This window comes from Penicillium coprophilum (assembly GCF_028826855.1).
Source record: "Penicillium coprophilum strain IBT 35676 chromosome Unknown utg000002l_segment0_segment1, whole genome shotgun sequence".
Classification (NCBI taxonomy): domain Eukaryota; kingdom Fungi; phylum Ascomycota; class Eurotiomycetes; order Eurotiales; family Aspergillaceae; genus Penicillium; species Penicillium coprophilum.
In genome coordinates this window covers 2811251-2832422 of record NW_026622722.1, presented here as the reverse complement: position 1 = coordinate 2832422, position 21172 = coordinate 2811251, and the positions used below count along the sequence as shown (strand labels likewise).

Here is a 21172-nt window from a genome sequence, read left to right as displayed (position 1 = left end):
ATCTAGTAATGGCAGCGGATGGCCTAGTGGTAACATGCCAATGTGTACCACGAGGGAAGTGCCCAAGATCTTCCACTATCTGACTGTTCCGGTTCGATCCGTCGAGACCGCGCTCAATAAACACCCCTCTTTTTTTTTTGCTCATCCTTTCTCATCATCATTATCACATTTTCATCTTCAATTCTAAATTCATCATCTCCAAATGATATTCCACGAACAAGTATAGTTCGGACCGGAAAATCAATGCCCCAGGCCCATAGTGCACGTGATCTAGATAAGCCGATAAGCAATTTTCCCTCCGGCAACCCACCGCCGAAAAAAGAAACAGAAGCCCAGAATCACTTCGTGCTGCTGGCAGTGCTACTTTACAAATTTTACCTGTCTCCTCCTCTTGTGTCCACCTTGATACCAACTCCCCTTTTTCCATCCCAACCCCATCCCAACACAACCATGGTGCAAGGATCATTGAAGAAAAGCGGTCCCACCGGCCCAGGCAGGAAGTAAGTGCCACTCACAGACACAAAACCACTTCAGGCGACAATCCCAATTCCACGCATCGACGAAGAAAAATTCAGCAATTAAACTAACACACGCCCCTCTTCAGACCCTCCAAGACAACCAGACCTGGTGTCCGTTCCGTCGCGCCTAAGAAAGCCGGTCTGATCAAGCAGAAGAAACTGACCAAGGTATGCAACCGATTTACTTCCAGTCTCCTCGATGCAGACTGCAACCTGTGTCTTCTATACAAGCACGAGAATAAAACAAGACCATGATCAGAAAGGAACAACCACTGACGCACTGCTTTTTAGCAACTCACATCCGGCCTCGTCTCAATGACAGAACGCAGTCTGGCGTCAAAGGCAGGCCACCTCGAGCTGCTGGCTGGTGGAAAGAAGGAGCGTTTGCAGAAGGAGCGTAATGCTGCTCGCAAGGATGGTACTTTGAAGTCTGGACCTAAGAAGGCGACTTAAAGGGTGGAGAACCTAATTGTGATATTGTTTTTTTGTCTGTTTGATTCGATCTTGTTTGCAGTTCGTCTATCTAGAGCTCATTACATGAGTGCATGAAATCGATACCCAGTTTCTATTGTCTTCTGTGGATCGATATCTATGCATACGCAGAAGGCACTGGTAGATACATTTCCGTAGTAAAAGATGGATGCAAGAAGGGATAGAGAAGAGAAGGCAATCAATATATATATATGCTGGTCAAGAGTAATTCCATGTACAAATCGGGGAAAATCAACCGAATAAAATATAACACACGCGAAATCATCAAATCATAAGGCAGGTCTTGTATGTAAAAGTCATGATGCATCCAATAGAAACAAGAGAAACAAGAAAATCTCGAAAAGGAAACAAACGAAACGAAAAAAAGGGTATCTATAAGTCCAACTCCAATGCCATTACCATCCAAACCATGTTCGCAGACAGAGTCTGCCATCCCAGTCTCAGAACTTCGAGATGCGGCTCGGAACACCAGCCTGCTCAATCAGGTCCCGGCCACGTTCCATCCAACTATTAAAGCCGCCATCACTGGAGTCTGAAGGGAAATCGTCCCAGACGGCATTCTCCGAGTCCGCATACGTCGACCAGATGCCCTTGGGAACATCGGCCGCCGACCAGGAAGGCAGCTTAGCCAGCACGCATGTGTAGTAAACGTAGAGGATGCGGCAGAGCAGCTCGACACGGTCAATGTAGTGCTGCGATGTGGGATCGGGATTCTGGCCGCCATCACCGAGCCGCTTCCACCAGCTCACGCGCCACCGCAGCGTTAGCAGGATGTGGCCGAGTTCACCGAGGAAGCGTACGTGTGTCTCGTGAGAGATCTGCTTCCACTTTATGTTGTAGAAGTCACGCTCGAGCTTGCGGAAGCCCTCAACTTCGAGCATACGGCAGAAGATTCGGGAGAGTTGCGCTGCGAGGAGAATCTCGCGCCGGTCTTCTGGGTTGTTGATGTCCATTGGTCGTTCTTCGGCTGCTGGGTCAAGAGACACGAAGCTGTATTTGGCGCGGCTGGGCATGTTGTTCCACTGGGAGAGGAGGGTCTAAGGATGGTAAGTTTTGATGCTCTTTGGATATGGGACAATGGGCACTTACATAGGCTTGGTTCATTGGATCGCAGTCGGCAACGCAGGATAGCCAATTTTTAGACTTGTCCTTCGAGTCGACAATTCGTCGGTCGATGAAGTCTAGGAAAGTGGACTTCGAGTTGCCGTTGTACTCGCTCAGGGTCTTGAGGAACTTGTAGGTCTCTCCCAGGTCGAGGACGTAGAGAGAGCCCCAGGACTGGCTAGCGCGGATGTTGAACCGCCCTTGGCGTTCGGCGAGCAAAGACAAGAGTTGACTGAGGTCGAATTCAGATGGAATCTCCATCCGGACTCGGTTGGAACCATCCAGCGTGGGGTGGTTAACAGCTCGTTGAGCTGGATTGGGTTAGTCAATTTGAACAATCCATGGGAGGTTTGATCATGCTTACAGATGTAGTTGCAGGTTCCAAACTCGACAATGCTGGAGAAACATGCACGAGCGCACGGTTGCTCATGAAGTGTGGGGCGACAAGCATCGCAGGGGGCGCTTCCGTCACACTGCAAGCAAGTTAGCTTCATGAAAACAGAGAATCTAGCTGAAATCCTTACCTTGCGCTTGTTCAGTCGACACTGAACACAAGTATCCTTGTTTTTTCTGCGCAGGCCTGCATTGGCCCGTCCGACCATACTCAAGGGGCCCTTGCGACGGGCGCCGCGTGGGGGCGAGACGAAGTCCGCAGACGCAATGGAGCCGCCTTGGCCATCCTCCTGGACAATTTGCAACGGTCTTGCCAGGCCCTGATCCACTGAAGCGGGGTTTTTGGCCTTGCGCTTCTTGATTGTAGACGAGGACTGCATGGCAAGTGGTGCCGGTCGACCGGCACGCTGGCCAGCAGTCGAGGAAGCCCTCGACCTTGAAGGAACAGTGGAGACTAGAGACTCTACGGGGGTCTCACTCACCATGAAGGCAGTGGTCTTAAATGCAGGCTGTGACCCCTCCGGTGAACTGGATTCATGCGGTGAAGTCTTCCACTGGACATCGTCGTCTTCCAACTGGCGGTCCGCAAATGCCGGGGCCTCGTCGCTAGTGGCAGAGTAGGAGCACTCGTATATTCCCGACAGATCGCCCGACACCGAGGAGTTCTCAGATTTGAATTGGAACTCCTGTACCATTTGTGCGTTGCGTGGGCTAGCAGCTTGAGAGACTGGCGTGATCCGTTGGGTGGGCAGTTGGGATTCCAGACTATTGAGCCATCGCGATTCCAGCGATCTGATAGAAGTCTGGAACCCAAGGGAGTGATCCTTGGGACTATCCTGTGCGTCCAAGGGGAGCGGCATAGACTCTTGCGGCAAAGGCATGTTGTCTGCGGGTATGTCATGCTGAATTTCAGTCCATTGCTCGGGGATCATGGGGAAGGACTGCGGAATCTGCTGGAACGACATGATGCCCTCTACCGGGGCATCCGAGAAACCCCCGTGAGGCATCTCCCCAAGATCATCGACAATGACGGCGCCATTCGAGTGGCTCGGCCCTTTCGCGTAGGAGTAGAGAACAGACGCGTCCATCGGCATGCTCACGGAATTGTACAGTTGGAAGTGTGGCCAAGCCTCGTCGGAATGAAAATTCTCATCGGCGGAGGATGGAATGGTCTGGGGGCTAATCGTGCCACTGCCGGTGCCTTCAATGAAGCCATCAGGGTAGTTCATAATCTCGGGCGCTACATCGTGCTTTCTGTATCAAAACAAAAGGGTCAGCCCACATCAACATCGCGCTTGGCGGGCTTGCATCAGGGAGGAGTTTTCGGACCTGTTCTCCAGACGACGGTATTCACCGGTCAATGGACCATGGAAAGTTCCCAAGTCCGCGATATCCGCATCACATTGGCTCGATTCCTGGCTGGTGTCCCATTCGGGGGGTTGGTCGTAACCTAGATGTTCCCATGAGGCGACAGAAAAGGCGCCTTCCGTTTGCCAATTGTCTAAGATTTTGGGGTCGATCCCCGCAGCGGTCCCAGTACTTCCACAGTCCATACAGGATGAGAGGGTAAGGTTGCGGCGACGACCTTGTTGAGCAAAGATCCCAAAAAGACTTACTTTTTGAGACTTTGCGGGCACGGGGTGTCAAGTTTGGGGAATGCACGCAAGGGGGCGAAGATGTGTCAAAGTGTTGAATTATCGAATGGATATGTTGAAGAGGAGAGGGTTGAGGGGCCAGAAGATTGTTGAAGGGCTGACGGGATTCCCCACCTCAAGATTTTCTGCGATCGTCTCTAGCGTGTTGGCACAGGCCACATTAGGATTTCCGTTTTGTTTACGGAGTACGGAGTACGGACGTTTATATGAGTTTCAAGTCGGCGATTTAATGAATTATAATCTATAGAGATTAATATACTTTTTCACAAGTATGTCGATCTCGAGATAATGTCAGAGAAACTTCTAAACTGCCCAGGAACCCCCAAGATGCTACGGAGCAGTCCCGTCCCTGCGATCGTAGAATTTTCAGATTTCCCAGCCCTCGTTCTACCGTGTAAGTTGCAGCATTGATTACATCATCGCTGGAAGTATAAGCACACATACTGTAGAACGCAGATGATATAGTTCGATTTGTTCTATTTGTTCTATCTGCTCTTCATTTTTAAATTACATATCGCTAGGGTACCTGGCCAAGTGCGACTTGGCATATAAACCATGTAGACTGGTATACCTAGTGGGTAGACTACGCACTATTAACATCCATGCCCAGGTGATCTTACACTTCACGGCTTATATACCAATCTATCAATGCTTTCAGTACCATATACCATATCAAACAATATAGCACATGCTCAGGTCCGAGAGAAAACCGAATCGGTTCACCGCAAACTGCATTCGGCCCTACCATGGCAGTCCCCGCAGCCTGAAGGACTTCCCCAATGCCCCGGTGTATGATTCGGGGTGGCCAATGGCCCATTCCTTACCTTGATTCCCCCAGGTATAAGTGTCCTGCACCCCGAATATTTCCGGGGTGTAGAATATTTCTTTCTTTTGAGGTTTCTGATTCTTTCTTATAAAGAAAAGAACCCAAAAAAAACCCCCCATCCGAACCGCCGAGGAACATCGAAAATCAAGATCCAGATCGATTATTGAATATCACACATAACGCCCTTGGCGCTGCTTATTCCCGCCCGATATGCACATCCTGGTAAGTGAGGTCATGGGCAAATTTCCTTTCTTTTTCCCTTAATCTGGAAAATCTAAACGCCATATCCTGCAAGGATCGACTTTGATAGATTCATACTTCCTCGGAACATCACCACATGACATCCGAATTCTTGATCCCACTTCCTTTTTTCCGTCATCCCACGAGCAATTGCACAACGTAGATAATAAAAAAAGCAAAAAAAAAGGCAGATAAGCTAACCATCCAAAATAGGTAGTCAACGACGATGGTCCGCCAAGCACCAAACTCTCACCATACCTTCGACCGCTAGTCAACACCCTCGAAGCAAACGGCCACCAAGTCTCCGTAGCAATCCCCGCAGCCTCCCGGTCCTGGATCGGCAAAGCTCACCTAATCGAAGCTTCCCTCACAGCCAGTTACGTCCACCCAGACGCCTTTAACGCTGACGGCAGCTGGGACACAAATTTCGAATCCCCAGATCCGCAAAATGACTGGGTGGTAGTCCGCAATGGTACACCGGCCAGTTGCGCGCAACTAGGTTTATACAATCTATTTAGCGAGCGCGCACCCATCGACCTCGTCCTCTCGGGCCCGAATCACGGCCGCAATGCCTCTACCATCTACAATCTGTCTTCGGGAACGGTAGGCGGTGCGCTGGAGGCTGTCTTCTGTGGGAAGCGCAGTATTGCTATCTCGTTCGGCAGCAAGGATCCGCAGACTGATGATGTTATTGCCGCGGCGGCGAGACTGGCTGTTAAGGTTGTGCGACATCTTTATGAGAATTGGGATGATCGTGTCGAGCTTTATAATATCAATGTGCCCATGTGTCTTGATGTTGAGGAGAGGCCGGTGCTGTATACGCGCACGTTGCCGTATTATTGGTCCCGAGGGTGTTTATATGCGGAGGAAGGGACGGGGAAGAAGGTTAATGGTATGAATGGTGTCAACGGTGTTCATGTCAATGGCGAGACGAATGGCACGAATGGCACGCTTGTTAATGGACATGCGCCTGCGCCTTCCAGACAGCGCCAGTTCAAGTGGTCTGCTGATCTGTCGGATATGAAAAAGACCTTGCAGGAGAGTGAGGTGGGTACGGATGCTCATACCGTGCTCAATGGGGCGACTAGGTAAGAGATAAGCTCTTTCTACGATGTGCTGGAAATATATATGCTAATGCTATGTCTAGTGTGACTGCCCTCCGAGCCAATTTTTGGCATGTTCCCGGTCTTGAAGGCCCGCTGAACCTTTGATTGTTGAAGTTCTTAAACAGACTCTTGAATGCTTTGGATGATCCTACGATACCCGCAATGGTTTTCGAAAATGCATAATATGGTGATATATAAGGAGAACGGTTTGTTTTGTACATATACAGGAATTGCATACATGATTTTCTTCTTTTTTTGGGGGGCAAGTGATACCGATGATGGTCATTTACTGTTATTCTCGTTGCCAGACAGCTTGGCGTAATAACTGAAATAACATGAGAAATCGAAATAGAAAAGCTATTGCAGGTGTATCACATAAACGACAGGAGATGCTAGAATAAGAGCGTCAGCTCTTGAGCTCGATATAAAAGATCACAGTGGTCCTAAAGTGCGCGCGCAGCTTCGCCTGCGCCACTATCCACAGTCGACACCTGCTCAGCTCGCATCTTGCCCTTGCTGACACCTCCCTCCCCGACACCCATTCGTCGGGCGACGTAGCGCTGCGCGATGATACCAGCGGTCAGCGAGAGAGTTTCCTCAATCCACTCCGAAACCCACTCGCGGGGGTCGACACCTCCACTTTCGATGACCTCGGCGATGGCTTCGGGCACCACAACACGCTGAGCGTTCGCATCATCAGCGTTGGGGTCCTCAGAAGCTGGGACCGAAGCATCGAGCCATTCAATCCATGTCTGTGGGATACTCTGAGAGATGGCGTGGAAGGCAATGCCATGGATGGGGTCGTGAAGGTACAGCGCGAAGGAGATCTCCTCTTCTTGTGTATCAGCTTCCACGGCTCCTTCGGTGGCCTGCTCGCCTGTCGCGCCCGCCTGGAAGAGATCCTTGGAAGTAGTCTGGCTGATAGCCTGAATAGCCAAGAAGATATCGCTGCTGCGGACCGGGTTCGATTCACTCAGGACTTCTGAAGCATGCTTCGCGGCCTCTTCCACTCCGCCACGGGATGCGAAGTACTCGGTAGCGTAGGACTCGGCGCTAGCTCGAGCGAGCTTGGAACCTTCCACGGTGCCTCGCACGGCAGAGATGGTCCGCGGTTGTCCAGGTGTGACCGTCCGCCACCAGGGCCCATCATTCCAACCGGCACTGGTCATGTAGCTGGTCACATCGAGCCCGCGCTTCGGGGATGACTCCTGGCCCCGCTGGATCACCAACAAGTCCCCACCCTCGACTTGGGACATCACTCGTGAGAATACCGCATAGACTAGCGGGTCGATGCCCGGGTATCCGGACATATCGTGAGTAACATGAATTTGTAGACGCTCATGCGAAGAAATAGGAGGGGCGAGGGTGTGGATGAGGTTGGTGAATGTCGGGATTGCCCTGTTTCGAAGCTCGCCGCCTGTATGGGCCAATTAGCTTGATCTGCGTGTACAGTAGCATATTTTGAGCAGGAGAATATATACCAAGATCCCGCAGAGCTCCAACATTGCCCTTGACCTGCTGAGCCCACTTCTGAGCCTCCTCGTTATTCTGTATTTCTTTGACAGCCGCCTCAGCCTGCTTCATAGCTGCGGTGGCCGTTGCGAACAGCCCTCCTGACCATCCACCCCACCAACCGGCACCCTGCTCGGATGATTGCTGTGTGGGGGCATTCTCAAACTCAGCTTTAGGCTGTTCTTGCTTTGCCTCTGTACGTGAAGACCGGCCCGTATCCTCAGACTGGCGAACCGGCGCCTTGTCCTCGGTCGGTCGGTCGATAGTCGCACTCGGGCGGGGAGATCGTGTAGATGACCTAGGCTTATCGGCAGACAGGCGCGGCGTACCTGGTCCACTGGCTGGGCGCTGTGTGGCTAAGTGGTCCAGTTCAGCCAGGATGTCTTCCTGTCCGCCCTTGACATTTTCAGATGCAGCAACAGCTTTAGACGGTTTGTTGTCGGATTTGTCAAGACCGAGGTCGTCAAACTGAGCTAAAAGCTCGTCGCTAGTGGGTTTAGTGGCTTTTGGAGGCATGTTTGTTTGGGGGAACAATGTTCAGGAGAGGTGACGACACCAGAGCTTCTGAACTTGTGGAGATCATGTGCCAAGACCAACAGCACTGCAGCTTGATGAAAGTCAAATTTACTTAAACCTCACCATATTCGAAGAATTTTGAAGAGAAAAGCTTTGAAATTGATTTCGATTCATTTTCTAGGGCACATATAAACATTGGACTAATTGCATGTTGGACCACTTGGGCTTTGTGAAATTCAAATGTGTCATCCCGCATAGTGGTGGACATAGCACCCTAGACAATGTCAATCTTCACTTCTTCTTCTCTTCACAGGTCTAAATCTACATTTGCAAGCAAAACCAACACAAACCCCGCGGAAGCAACCCGGAAGCGCAAATCCGACTACCGCGGCTCGGACTGTATCCGCTGAGCATAGCGGACCCGCGCGCCCGCGGGGATGCCGATAAATAGTTACCCATTCCCATATAGAGCCCAGTGCCGATTTCGCTAAGAAAAAACAGTATCTTCCAAACTCCTAACTTTGACTCAGGTACAAAAAATTTGTTTCTCATTGAAAACAGCTGTCCACTCCAAAGCACAGCTCATCAAGTCACATCTCAACTGACATCAGACCCCAGACCCCAGATTCCCACTCAAATCCAGCCATTGAACAGACCAGCTTCCAATTTAGTTCACCTAAAACCCTTGCAATTCAGCCACCATGCGTCTCCCATACGTTGCAGACCCTCCAGCAACTAGTACCCCAGATGAGGCCAAAATCCTAGCCAGCGTTCAAGCCCGACGAGCCCCAGGCCCGCTCCTCCCCCTCGATCTAGCGCTCCTGCACTCCTACCCTGTCACAGAGGGCTGGAACTCATTTATCGGTGCAATCCGCACCCGCACCACTCTCTCAACCGTCGTCCGCGAACTAGCCATCTGCCGTGTTGCAGTGGTCAACGGCGCCCTCTTTGAGTGGGAACAACATGCACCTCTGCTTGAGGAAGGTGGATTGAGTGCAGAGGCATTGAAATTTATTGGAGATGCTCAGGCAAACTTCTCGAGTGAGGCTGCGTCGTCTGTCTTGACTGCTGATCAGAAGGCCGTGTTGAAGTATACCGATGCTATGACCAAGACAGTTTCGGTGCCTGATGAGGTTTTTGCAGAGCTGAAGGGGTGCTTTGATGAACGGGAGGTTGTTGAGATCACCGCTACGATTGCGGCTTACAATTGTGTCAGTCGCTTTTTGGTGGCTCTAGATGTTGGCGAGAAGAACCACCTGCACTGAGCTATAGGTGTCACAAGCCTGGCAGCAAAATAGACTGGAAATAGACTAGCTTGGGAGAGCTATTGCTATTTTTGTTAAGAGATTAGTATACGTATCAATATTGAGGCTATCTGGTCCGATAATTAGACGCGATGAGAGGTCCTCTAGCCTGATACTCGTAGTGATGTATCACATTCTGCTCTGAATGTGATACATCTAGGAACGTGCCGCCAAGCGTTGAATTATAAAGTACACTGTCTTCTCTTAATAACTCCCTTTTGTTTCATTCTTTGATTTGGCTTGCTTGCTCTTCTCCAATTGCTTTCTTCCTTAATTGAAAGACCAACCAACTCTTCGGTGTTATGCTCTGGGCCCCTCCGCATAATGGCGGACACCCTGCCCTTGGAACTGTTATACGAAATCGCAAAATTCCTGCAAATTGACGGAGCTCCCTTGGTCCCATGCACTTATGTGTGTCGATATTGGCAGGCAGCCCTTGAGCCCTTGTTATTTGCCAACCTTACCCTATATAGTGACGGTTATCATGAAGACAAGGGGCAACGTGGAATGTCTCTGACACTTTTTCAAAAACTCACATCCGGCAGTCGTGTCATAAGGCGGAACTGGGTCCGAACTCTGGAGTACAATATTATCATTCCCTGCAAGCTATTAGATTGGACCACAGGTAAAACCTCGAGCTATTATAGTACAGGCAACCAATTAAGGCAGGCCAATGATTTCGCTTTCCAAACAGCCATGTTTGACCTTTTCCAAATGCTTCACTCCTGGGACCAGAGTTGCCGTCTCAGATTGCTTTTAGGGCTTCGCGGATCTCGACATGAAAGATGGCCTACAATGGAACCAGATGTTTGGTACAGTTATACCGCTGGTGCAGCCGGAAATAATTTGTCGGTCCCACCATATCGGGCGTGTTTCGTCAACAATATGCACAAGCTATATCTAGCGCACGTTCCGTGTATTGACAAGCTCTCTTTCTTGAACATCGACCTCGACAGAAACCGGCATCATCAAATCTGGACTGGGGCAGTGGAGACTATTATCCAACACTGTCCAACCATCTCTGAACTGGAGCTGGATCTCAACGAATGGATCCGTCCAGATTACTTACCGTATATACAAGGACGTCGAGCATGTAAGCCATGTCATTCTCTCACACCATTTTCCCTAGGCATATCTTACTAACAACTAGATAGCATTGTCTTCCTTACTCGGAAATATTCCTCGTAGCCTAAGGGTGTTCCACTACAGGGCCTCGGAGGACGGCCCGTGGAAGCATAGTATGCCTGCACTCAATGTCATCCCTTCGGGGACTGATAGCATGACTATCAATTTGCGAGATCTCAGTACTCACCTTCGGGAATTGAAGTTGAACAGGACCACTCTTCCATTTGACTTTCTGTGCCCTTTGGATGGAACAGCCCGACCTATTCTAGGCTCCTTGCATTGGCCTTGTTTGGAAATAATGGAATTGATGGATGTGCCACCCTGGCTTCCTTCTGGTAAGCAGTATCCGTCTTTCCATCGGTATTTCTATAGCCACTAAAAGCAACACAATCAACTAGGGAAATGGGCTTCCAATCACACCCCGGAATATCGAGCCGAAATAGAGAGTGACAAGTGGAATGACCGGATCTGCGATGCTGAACGGAGATGGGGCGGAACATCAGTGATGGATGAAGAACAATTTCACCGACTTCTCATATCGCTGGGTTATGCAACACAACGTATGCCCCGTTTGAAACAGATGGTATTTCGTATGGAGTGCTATTGCCGGTTCACTCTTTTGCTTCGGAACAATACCAGCGTGAGTACGTTGCAATGGCACTCTCGTGTCAAATATCGGCCAGATAGCCGAGTTGCAAAGGCATGGAAACTTGACCTCGATGGTGATGATATGAAGATCGAGTGTTCGGATATGGGTCTATGTTCTGTGATGCTTCCAAAGTGGCCGCCCGACGAGCCTATGTAGCTTGGGCTTGGGCTTACCAAAGTGATATCATTCTTCAGAATTCGGAACGGGGACATTTTATAAAAGAATGACCATTGCATGCAGGATCCAAATCTACGTTGCGAGAAGTAGGCTTCCAATATGGCTACCCAGTTTTTTTGGAAAGAATAAGTAGACGTAGACAACAGAGCACGTATGTTTCATAGCATGGCAAATCCTGCAAGGCAGTCAAATCCTAGTTTCAATTGGCAGGCCCCATATAATGAAGTAAATGAACTATACTCAAGTTTGTCTGGGCCGCGCTTTCTGAGAATGCCTGGTGAGACACCGTGTATTGAGCCACAATCTGCAGTCTCCACTGCTCTTCCTGAATGGAGAGCTGATCCAAAGTAACTATTTAGTTGCAAAGTGTGAGTATTTAAGGCAGTGCAAGCTTGGAACAGCTTAGTGACTCATTTGCGCCGGATACCCCTGGACCTACTACCCCTCCCATTTCTCACCCCTTTTCAGTTTTACACACACAGTACACCATGACCCAATTCAATCTTTTCGTGGCCACTCGCGCCAGCCAGGCTGCGCTACTGCCCGTGGTTTTAATTGCGTTTTCCATCAATGAGGCCCGTCCGTTAGTAGCTCCTCGAGCGGTCCCGAGTTCCATAGATAGGAACTTGAGCATTTAGGTACAAACTAACCACCGCTTAGATCTCCAATCATTAATATCAGCTTGGAGGACACTGCCCAAATTACTGAGGGTGAGAAGCCAATCATCCAGTTCCAGGCAGGCGACAAGACTGTTACTGGCACGATTCCTATCATCCAGGCACTGTGTGGACAGTTTCCTTTCCTTGTGGGCAAGGAGGCCAAGGTGGTGAGCTACCACAGCCTCAAATATTCATGATTTATCAAGCTCTAACATGAATGCTGCATCTAGGAAAATGAATGGATATCTCAATTGAATTCCTTTGACACCTTGGACTTCAAGTCCCTCGACCCGGTCCTCCAGGTTAGAAGAATCTATACGCATTGTTAAACTAGACTAATAGGTCGATAAAGCGTCTCAATACTTACCTTCTCCCTCGGTCCTTCCTGTCGGGCTATTCTCTTTCGACACCGGACATTGCACTTTGGGGGCGCTTCGCGGAAACCGTGTCGCTGCCGCTACTATCAAGAGAGGTGCTTTCGTCAATCTGACCCGCTGGTATAGATTCGTCGAGGAGCTGTGCCCTTGGGCCACATCGGCTGTTGAATCTTTGAATGCTGCTTCTCGCGAGACGAGGCTTGCTAGATCCAGAGAGGGTGCCAGCTACAATGTTGCCCTGAAGGTAGGCATTTGAATGAGACAAATTCGTCATATTCATGGCTAATCATGTGAAAAATTATAGAATACCGAGAGTGGCGTTGTTACCAGGTTTCCACCAGAGCCCTCGTACGAAAATTCGCCTTATTACTGCTACATTAATTTACTAACTTAATCTGTAGTGGATACCTTCATATCGGACATGCTAAAGCCGCTCTTTTGGTTTGTTTCCTACCTTTTTCTTGGTGACTCCCAGGCTAACCTCAGAATTCTAGAACGATTATTTCGCCCGTGCGTTCTAGGTCCCACGTGCGGAAATGACTCTTTACTGACGGCTATTTTTCAATAGACGAGAAATATAGCGGTACTCTTATACTTCGGTTGGTTTATCTGGTATGAATTGATAACGGAAGATGCTTACTCAATTTCTAGATTCGACGACACCAACCCGTCGAAGGAAAAGCAGGAGTTTCAAGATGTCATTGTGGAGGATCTTGCATTGATGGGTCTGTCCCTCTTGTGTCTCGAACTCGGAAGTACTAACATGTATAAACAGGCATTCAGCCCGACATTGTCAGCTATACCAGTGACTACTTTGATCAACTCTATGACTATTGTCTTCAGATCATCGAAATTGGAAAGGCTTATGCCGATGACACTGACAAGGAGACCATTAATAAACAGCGTTGGGACGGCATTCCTAGCAAGCGTCGTAACCTCTCTCCCCAGGAGTCCTTGGCTCATTTAGAGGATATGAAGAAGGGCACTCCCGAGGGTCTACGGTGGTGCATCCGTGCTAAGATCTCCATCGATGACAATAACAAATGCCTACGCGATCCTGTAATCTACCGATGCAATCCTTCTACCCATCACCGTACAGGCAACACCTGGAATATCTATCCTACGTACGACTTTGCTTGTCCCATCGTCGACTCGATGGAGGGTGTTACCCATGCTCTGAGAACCAGCGAATATAGAGACCGCAGCCCGCAGTACCAGTGGATGCTCGATACTCTGAACCTACGTGCTGTGCAGGTCTGGGAATTTTCTCGCATGAACTTCATCCGTACCCTGTTGTCTAAGCGTAAGCTGACTACACTCGTTGAAAGAGGAGTCGTATGGGGGTGGGATGGTAAGTGTTTCGTTTTCTCTGGCTTTATATCTTAATACAATACTAATGACCATTCTAGACCCTCGTTTCCCTACTATTCGTGGTATGCTCCGTCGTGGTATGACTATCCCAGCTCTTCGCGAATTTATCCTCAAACAGGGTCCGTCTAAGAATGTGACCCTATTTGACTGGGGCTTGATCTGGGCCACCAACAAGAAGTATATCGACCAAGTTTCGCCTCGCCATACAGTCATTGAAACCGAGGACATTGTTAAGGCGACTGTTATTGGAGGTCCAATTACCCCATATACGGAGACGCGCCAAAAGCATGTCAAAAATAACGCCCTCGGCGGCAAAATGGTTGCTTTCTCCACTTCTATTGTTCTAGAGCAGGTTGATGCCAAAACTTTCAACCAGGACGAGGAGATTACACTAATGAACTGGGGTAATGCAATTGTGCGCGAAGTCTTCACCGATGATTCTACCGGTAAAGTGAAACACCTAGAGTTAGAGCTGCATACGGCCGGCGACGTGAAGAAAACTGAGAAAAAGGTGACCTGGCTGTCTACGGAGGGCCAAACTCTGGTGCCCGTCGAGCTGGTTGACTTTGACTACCTGATCACGAAGGACTCGCTGAGTAAGGAAGATACCCTGGAGGATTTTCTCAACTTCAACACAGAGTTCCGTGTGAGTGGTCTGGCCGATTGTAATGTCTCCGAGGTCAGTGCTGGCGACATTCTGCAGTTCGATCGCAAGGGCTTCTACCGTGTGGACCGAGCTCCTGCTCCTGGTGTCCCGGGTGTCTTCTTCAGTATCCCCAGCGGAAAGCAGAATTAGATATCAATGATTCCAAATTTGACGAGCCATGCTAGAAAATGAGTCGCAGGTGACTCAAGAAATGCGGAATATAGCTTAGACGAAATTGAATAATACATGTCCCATATACTTCAAATATATTATGGAGAAAGTGCCATAAATAAAGCCGACCATGTTTTCTGATTGCCATATGATCAACATCATTCTTTGGGTAGGTTGAGTTCGAAGAAAAGATGTTAAATTGAGGCGGCCGCATCATAAGTCTGTTCCAGACGGTGAGATTTTCTCTAGGGGGACTCTTGAGCAAGCCACAGCTGCTGTCTCAAGGCCTCAAGCCTGGTTGAAGTAAATAAATGGGGACTTAAATATTGGGTAGGGTGCTGGGTTATATCTTAAATCTGATTGCGAGGGCGTAGACAAAGCTCGACGTGAATGGCACGAAATTTGGCAAATTAGCAGCTTCAACGAGCTTCAATTTGAGCTATAATTCTCAAGTAACTGTGTTCATTTCTCGTATCTAGATGTACAAACAAGCAACATATTGCACTTGATGGGGAAGTTTTGAATCAACCGAACCTTTCGAAGTACAGATCTTAGTGATAGCTCTGCAGGCGCTTAACATCATGCATGTCAAGCACATTTGGCGCTTAAGGGGTACAAATCAAACAGAATTGGAGATTTATCTATCATATCCACTGTTATGGCGCAACATTGCTTCAATTCTTATGTGTGATGTATAAAGACCCTGCAGTAAATCGTATTTTTCCAGGCACTTTGTGTCACGTTATATGTAACTGCCATTATGCTTGCAATTCTTGATATTTACTACTCTTTTCGAGTCTCGTTTGACATGTTTTTCTTCTAACTTGTCATGTTTGGCATTACAAGGATTATTCCTATAATATGGCTCTACTGAAGAGACCTATAGAGTGAGTGACCTCGGCATTTTCACGGGTCTAGGAAAAAATGGGCCTCGAGACCCACTCGTGGACTTTATAGTTCCTAGGGCCTTTTCGGCTACCGTTTTAATCACTGTCATGTAGCCCGTTTAGAGGGCAAATAATTAGAAGGGGATGTAGCTTATGCTTACAGAGCCGTAATATAAAAAAATAAAAAAAGAATTATGGATACAAAATACGAATATGCATTTCTAACCCTGGGCTCTGGTGTCCCATATTTGACTAAAAATGCTAGTTTTAACTCCATACATGATACATGATGTTTCCGAAATAAACATATGCAGCCCCTTTAGCACAGTGGTAGTGCGCATCACTCGTATAACAATGTGTCATGATGAGGTCCCCGGTTCGAACCCGGGAGGGGGCTTTGTTTTTATTTTGTTTTTTTTCCTCTCGGTCACACCCGGAGGTCAAAATGGGAGGCGAGGGGAGAACCATAAGAGAGGTATTCCACAACAATAATACATAATACCGTGATAAAGCACTACGGGTGAATTATACGTCAATTTTGCATTTTACTTTTCTATCCAGGCTTTCTCGAGCTGTGGACGCCAAGACGTGGCAAGCGGTGGAGCGGGACTCATTTATATATCTCCATTTTATATTTCCATTGTGCTATGATTAATCAGAGTTTAATATATGTCAGAATTGTAATCAATACTTAATTGTCAGGTTAAAGATCAAAAAAACAAGTTTTTAACACATTGAGATAAATCTACAGGTGGAGAGGGAGTATAGGATGGGTCCACGATGAACGAGGCTGTCCATCGTGTCTAACTACCCCATTCATATTATTATCATCTTGATGATAGCTGTGATATTACATGGCAGGGGTGCTATGCCTAGCAAGCTCCGGGAAGCTGAAATCTATCGTTAGGCGAACGAGATGTGAGCGGCTATTCTTGCTAATGGTGAGGTAGCCGCTACGATGGTTCTTTTCTACCAGCATATTATCGTACCTGGTAATATAGGCTATGGGAGCTTAGGATGAAGATGTTGCTTTGATATCCATCGCTGGGTTGAGTTTGGAATGCCCATTGCCTCTACCTGTGACTTGATATGCGGATACGAGACAATTGTCGAGGGAAGTCCATATGCCAGCAGAACTGATCTTGTATTTTTTTTTTCTTACGTTGTAGCCAGTACAAGTAGACAGGGAACAATAAGAATTGACAATATATTTTTGTTTTATGTATCCTAGCTGGGCTGGGGTGTCAACTTCTCGTTTCCCGTGGACCAAGGCACAGAAACTATGTACGGAGGAACCAGGGGCAGTATCCATGGGCAGATATATACTATCTGGATACCCTCTGAATATTCTACAGATAGCTAACGTTCGGTCTCGTGTTACTTGCCCAGGACTTGCTCGTCGAGTATGGATAAAGTCGAACTTATGTGACTGCTCACGGAAGTAGGCGCATGTAACTCAATCCCTCTGGGTCTCCCCAGACTTACTCTAGCCCTCAGCTACCTGCCATAATAGCTAACTATTAAAGAGACACGCTATCGTTCAACTGTAAAGTATCATGTGACGTCTACAATGGCAGGGTACAAGATACAGTAGGTGACAATTCCTGAATAAGACAAAAGACAATGAAATATGAATACAATGCAAAGAATCAATAGAATCATTGCTCAATGGTGATCAATCGAAATCCAAAACCCCCTTTCCTCAATGTCGTCCAATGTGGCTAGTAGATGAGAGGCCTCTGATTGGTCGGGCCAGGACGGGGTTTCCACTGCCTATGAGAAACTACAAATCTATCTCTCTCTCAACCTCAATCTCTTCTCAACTTCATCATCCTTATCCCATTTCCCCTTCTGATTTATTTTCTTCTCCTGTAATCATTCTGCACTGTAATCTCACTCCATCTACTGCCTTTGTTTTCGTCTCTTCTTCTTTGCGCGGTGTCGCGTCGGCGAAGTTCATTTTTTTCTTCATACTACCCGGCGACGCAAGATCTGCGCGCCAAACACAAGTTTGCGGCGTTTTTCCTTTTGACATCTTCTCTATTTCATCCGTCTCTTAAAGTCCACCCCTCTTCATCTTCTCTCATCCCACTTCGCGTTGTGTCCCAATAAGTGGACAGTCACCCAGCCTTCCCCAGTCGGATAGTAAGTACACATCCCTGGCAGCCACTCATGCCTACGCTGCACCCTTCTTTGCAGAACTTACTAACAGCCAGCAGTCATTGGCTGTGACTCGTGTCTCCTATCTACAAGGATTCAAACTCGACTTCAAACATCTCATGGTAAGTGGCGCGTCTTGTTCCACTTTTTTCTTGTATGCCACAGTTTCGCCGTACTTCCCGGTCAGATCTTGATCCATGCATTTTTGCCCGACCGTGTCTTATGTTTCATGCTTTTCTTGTTGCATGTCACATGTCGCGTTTACTGGGTCTATGATGTATCGCGATTCTTGTGTTCACGCTGGTCCATGCCTTGTGCCTTGGCCTTCGAAACCGCGGAATTGCGCTGCGATTTACTGGCGTCTTGGCACCCGCAAGCGAACCAACGCTGACCATCTATACAGATTCTTTTTTGACATCATTCATTCTCCATTTCGAGACCCGTGTTTTTTTCTTCTTCTTTTCTTTCTTGTTTATTAAAACACAAATACCCCTCTTGTTCTTTTTTTTCTCTCTCCAATTCCACCAAAATGGCCCCCATCCCAAGGGCCGATCTGGATGGAGACAATCCTTCTTCGGATGTTGGTGACAGCCAGGACTCCCCGCTGCGTCGTCAATTCTCTGAACCCTTCCGTCCTCAATCTACTTCTACCCAAATTTCTCAGTCACCGGAGCCCATGCCTCGACGGCTTAAGTGTGACTGGTGTGGGAAGCTTTTGATGCTTCCGAATGATGCAGGCATCTCCGAAGATGATGTTCTGAATGATCATATCAACGAAGTTCACCCGAAATCTATCAACTTTTCTGGGTATGATGGCGCCGACGATGGTGCCGATGACACTTACGATGAGAATGGCGATCTCCAAGATGACGACGCCATTGAACAAGACGAACCCATAGCTCAAGCTATCAATCCTGAAGATGTCGAAGCTCAGGATGAAGAAGGCGAAGAGATCGCAGTAGAATTGATTACTGAAGATACACATGGTACCCAGCCAACCGCAACCCCAGTCAATGTCAGTTATATGCCAGAACCAAAGCGTGACCTTCTGGACTGGCTTTCCAACCCGCGTACTGGATATCCCGAGGAATATCGTCTCCGCGAAGCCCAATGGCGACGACCAGATGTCAAAAAGCGCCTTGAACGCTTCTGGAAAGTCCATGATGCCAACAAATTCTCCCCCAACTACGAACAGGAAGCTGCCAAGTGTGAATCTACTTGGGACAATGCTTTCCATGACCCCTCCAAAACCAGGAAACGCGATGCTCCTGAACCAGCTTCTCACCCTCTACCATACAAGAAGGCCAAAGTTGAAAAAGGTCAATTCCTCGAAGTACAGACCCAAGAACTTGACGAACTCGTCAACATGCTCCGTAGTCCCGAAAAATACACACCTGAAGAACTTTATGCACTCACACAGACCGCCGCCTTTGCTTTGAAAGCATTTCAAGATGAATACCTGGCCCTCGACGACCTTTACCTTAAGGCGCACCGACACAAGCGAGATGAACCCTCATATCAAACAAAGCGACATCAAATGCAGGGTCACAAGAAAAAGGGTGGAGCCCCTTTGGCCCGTGTCAATGAGGACAAACTTGACTTTGAGGAAAAGAAAGAGGCAATGCTCTATGGTTACAAACACAATTATTTCCCTGGTAACACGCCACTTGTGCCCATCCGCACACAGCAGGATCCATTCGTGCAGGGAGGCTTTGTCCCAACTGCCGCGCAAGCCAGAAAGATGATTGCCAAGGACAAAGAAACTGGTGATCTTAACCCTGATGGATGGGCAACCATGAAGAAACATGGTCTTGAATATCACGCTCAGATGTATGAACCCCGACGTGAGCCACTTGTGCCAAAAGTCACACGGAAACGCAAGGCTGCAGAGGTCGAAGTACCACCCAAAACGACCGATACAGAAGAGACTCAAAATGAGAGTGTGGACGGTGATGAAACCGACGAAGACAACCATCCCGCAAAGCGGCGCACTCGAGGCCGCGGTGGCAAAACAGTTGTCGCTGAATCAACTCACTCCGATACTAACTCACGCAAAGGCCCTGGCCGGGGCCGTGGCCGCGGACGCGGCCGTGGGCTTGGTCGCCTTGGTTCCTCTCGGGCCACCTTCGAAGTCACCCCTGCCCCAACCCAACCCTCATCCCGAGGCAGGGGTCGACGTGGCGCTAGCAGCCTGGCCTCCTCGTCACTCCCTCCAGCAGAGACCTCCTTCCCGGCTGTCGAGCCGAAGGCCACCGCAAGCCCTGCCGAGTCGGCTCCGACATCGGCCAAGAAGGAGGCTCTCTCTGCCGAGGCGATTGAGGAGGCCAGGCGGCAGAAGATCGCCAATTCGAAGAACCCCAAGAGAACCAAGGCGATGCTCGATCACTGGGACCGATTCAACCGAGAAGGACGGATCCGCAACCCAAAGCGATCCAAGGCCCAAATCGAGCAGGACCGGACCGTCGACGGCTCCGCCGACGAGGTCCCCAAGCCCACTGGTCCCGGCCGCCGCAAGCGGTCGCCCTCGCTGGCACCGCTTGCCGGCAACCTCGCCCCCAAGGGGCCCACCGGCCTGCCCTCAATGGCAACCGTCCAGGCGCAGCAGCAGCAGCCCATGCCTCCGACCCTCCCCCTATGGGGGTGGTGTCTCACTACGGCCCCGGCCCAGTGAACCCTTTCGCCGCCGCTGCTGCTGCGCCTATGGCGCAACTGGGGCAACCTATGCCGCCCCAGTACGCCCCATTCCCGTACGTCCAGTACCACGGGATGGGCCCCCTTCCGGGTCATAACCCCGGGGGCCCACGCCATTGAGGGCGGGCCACCTCGTCGAGGCAATCCTCGGGTCCCCTCTCTCTCACTTGAGCTATCATCTTACTTCAGGTTCATTTCACTTTTTTTTCAGAAGTGAGAGAGAGAGGGAACTGGGGATTGCCTCGACACCAACTGATCATTCGCTGTTTCCCGGCCCGCCCCAGGGCTCGGAATGGGACCGCAGGTAATCTCCGCCCTGGTTTATCCTGCTTGGTGGTCGGCCCTCCATGTGACTGGGCCGAGCCCGCGATCGATAAACCGGGGTGGAGGTGGTTCCCTATGGTCTCGGACCTCCCTGGGGACTGGGCCGGGAACGCGATGATCAGATACATTATTATTATGAAGTTGCTGGTGCCCTGGCGGTGCCAGACACTGCCGGGGCACCGGTATATGTATTTTAAGGCTCAAATTCATGTTGTAAAAAAGTTCTTTTCCATCTGTAATTCTTAGCTTCTACAAAACTAGTTTTTAAG

At 49.2% G+C, this 21172-nt stretch overlaps 9 protein-coding genes across 9 annotated transcripts; 7 read left to right on the top strand and 2 right to left on the bottom strand.

Annotated features, from left to right (window-relative positions):
* Positions 1-450: 450 nt before the first annotated feature.
* Positions 451-971, top strand: N7500_003130 (DUF2462 domain-containing protein; the record flags this gene model as incomplete). The annotated part of the gene is made up of 3 exons (XM_056674276.1): positions 451-500; positions 605-686; positions 810-971. 3 exons carry the CDS (start codon positions 451-453, stop codon positions 969-971), a joined length of 294 nt encoding a protein of 97 aa, XP_056534801.1.
* A 479-nt stretch (positions 972-1450) lies between these two features.
* On the bottom strand, positions 1451-4060 carry N7500_003129 (uncharacterized protein; the record flags this gene model as incomplete). The annotated part of the gene is made up of 5 exons (XM_056674275.1): positions 1451-2047; positions 2100-2425; positions 2479-2587; positions 2639-3761; positions 3837-4060. 5 exons carry the CDS (start codon positions 4058-4060, stop codon positions 1451-1453), a joined length of 2379 nt encoding a protein of 792 aa, XP_056534800.1.
* Positions 4061-5198: 1138 nt separating this feature from the next.
* N7500_003128 (5'/3'-nucleotidase SurE) lies at positions 5199-6439 on the top strand (the record flags this gene model as incomplete). Its single annotated transcript, XM_056674274.1, has 3 exons — positions 5199-5210; positions 5442-6316; positions 6376-6439. 3 exons carry the CDS (start codon positions 5199-5201, stop codon positions 6437-6439), a joined length of 951 nt encoding a protein of 316 aa, XP_056534799.1.
* A 338-nt stretch (positions 6440-6777) lies between these two features.
* On the bottom strand, positions 6778-8362 carry N7500_003127 (DUF5427 domain-containing protein MTC1; the record flags this gene model as incomplete). The annotated part of the gene is made up of 2 exons (XM_056674273.1): positions 6778-7751; positions 7816-8362. The coding sequence occupies 2 exons, from the start codon at positions 8360-8362 to the stop codon at positions 6778-6780; spliced, it is 1521 nt and encodes a 506-aa protein (XP_056534798.1).
* A 701-nt stretch (positions 8363-9063) lies between these two features.
* Positions 9064-9627, top strand: N7500_003126 (carboxymuconolactone decarboxylase family protein; the record flags this gene model as incomplete). Its single annotated transcript, XM_056674272.1, has 1 exon — positions 9064-9627. The coding sequence occupies one exon, from the start codon at positions 9064-9066 to the stop codon at positions 9625-9627; it is 564 nt and encodes a 187-aa protein (XP_056534797.1).
* A 735-nt stretch (positions 9628-10362) lies between these two features.
* Positions 10363-11596, top strand: N7500_003125 (uncharacterized protein; the record flags this gene model as incomplete). The annotated part of the gene is made up of 3 exons (XM_056674271.1): positions 10363-10759; positions 10821-11126; positions 11190-11596. 3 exons carry the CDS (start codon positions 10363-10365, stop codon positions 11594-11596), a joined length of 1110 nt encoding a protein of 369 aa, XP_056534796.1.
* A 509-nt stretch (positions 11597-12105) lies between these two features.
* Positions 12106-14820, top strand: N7500_003124 (Glutamyl-tRNA synthetase class Ib archaeal/eukaryotic cytosolic; the record flags this gene model as incomplete). The annotated part of the gene is made up of 11 exons (XM_056674270.1): positions 12106-12200; positions 12278-12443; positions 12507-12578; positions 12619-12897; positions 12958-13001; positions 13055-13094; positions 13148-13163; positions 13222-13252; positions 13305-13378; positions 13429-14004; positions 14063-14820. The coding sequence occupies 11 exons, from the start codon at positions 12106-12108 to the stop codon at positions 14818-14820; spliced, it is 2151 nt and encodes a 716-aa protein (XP_056534795.1).
* A 3597-nt stretch (positions 14821-18417) lies between these two features.
* N7500_003123 (uncharacterized protein) lies at positions 18418-20559 on the top strand (the record flags this gene model as incomplete). Its single annotated transcript, XM_056674269.1, has 1 exon — positions 18418-20559. The coding sequence occupies one exon, from the start codon at positions 18418-18420 to the stop codon at positions 20557-20559; it is 2142 nt and encodes a 713-aa protein (XP_056534794.1).
* A 29-nt stretch (positions 20560-20588) lies between these two features.
* N7500_003122 (uncharacterized protein) lies at positions 20589-20887 on the top strand (the record flags this gene model as incomplete). Its single annotated transcript, XM_056674268.1, is given in 3 exon segments — positions 20589-20635; positions 20646-20768; positions 20791-20887. The coding sequence occupies 3 exon segments, from the start codon at positions 20589-20591 to the stop codon at positions 20885-20887; spliced, it is 267 nt and encodes an 88-aa protein (XP_056534793.1).
* Between the last annotated feature and the right edge of the window lie 285 nt (positions 20888-21172).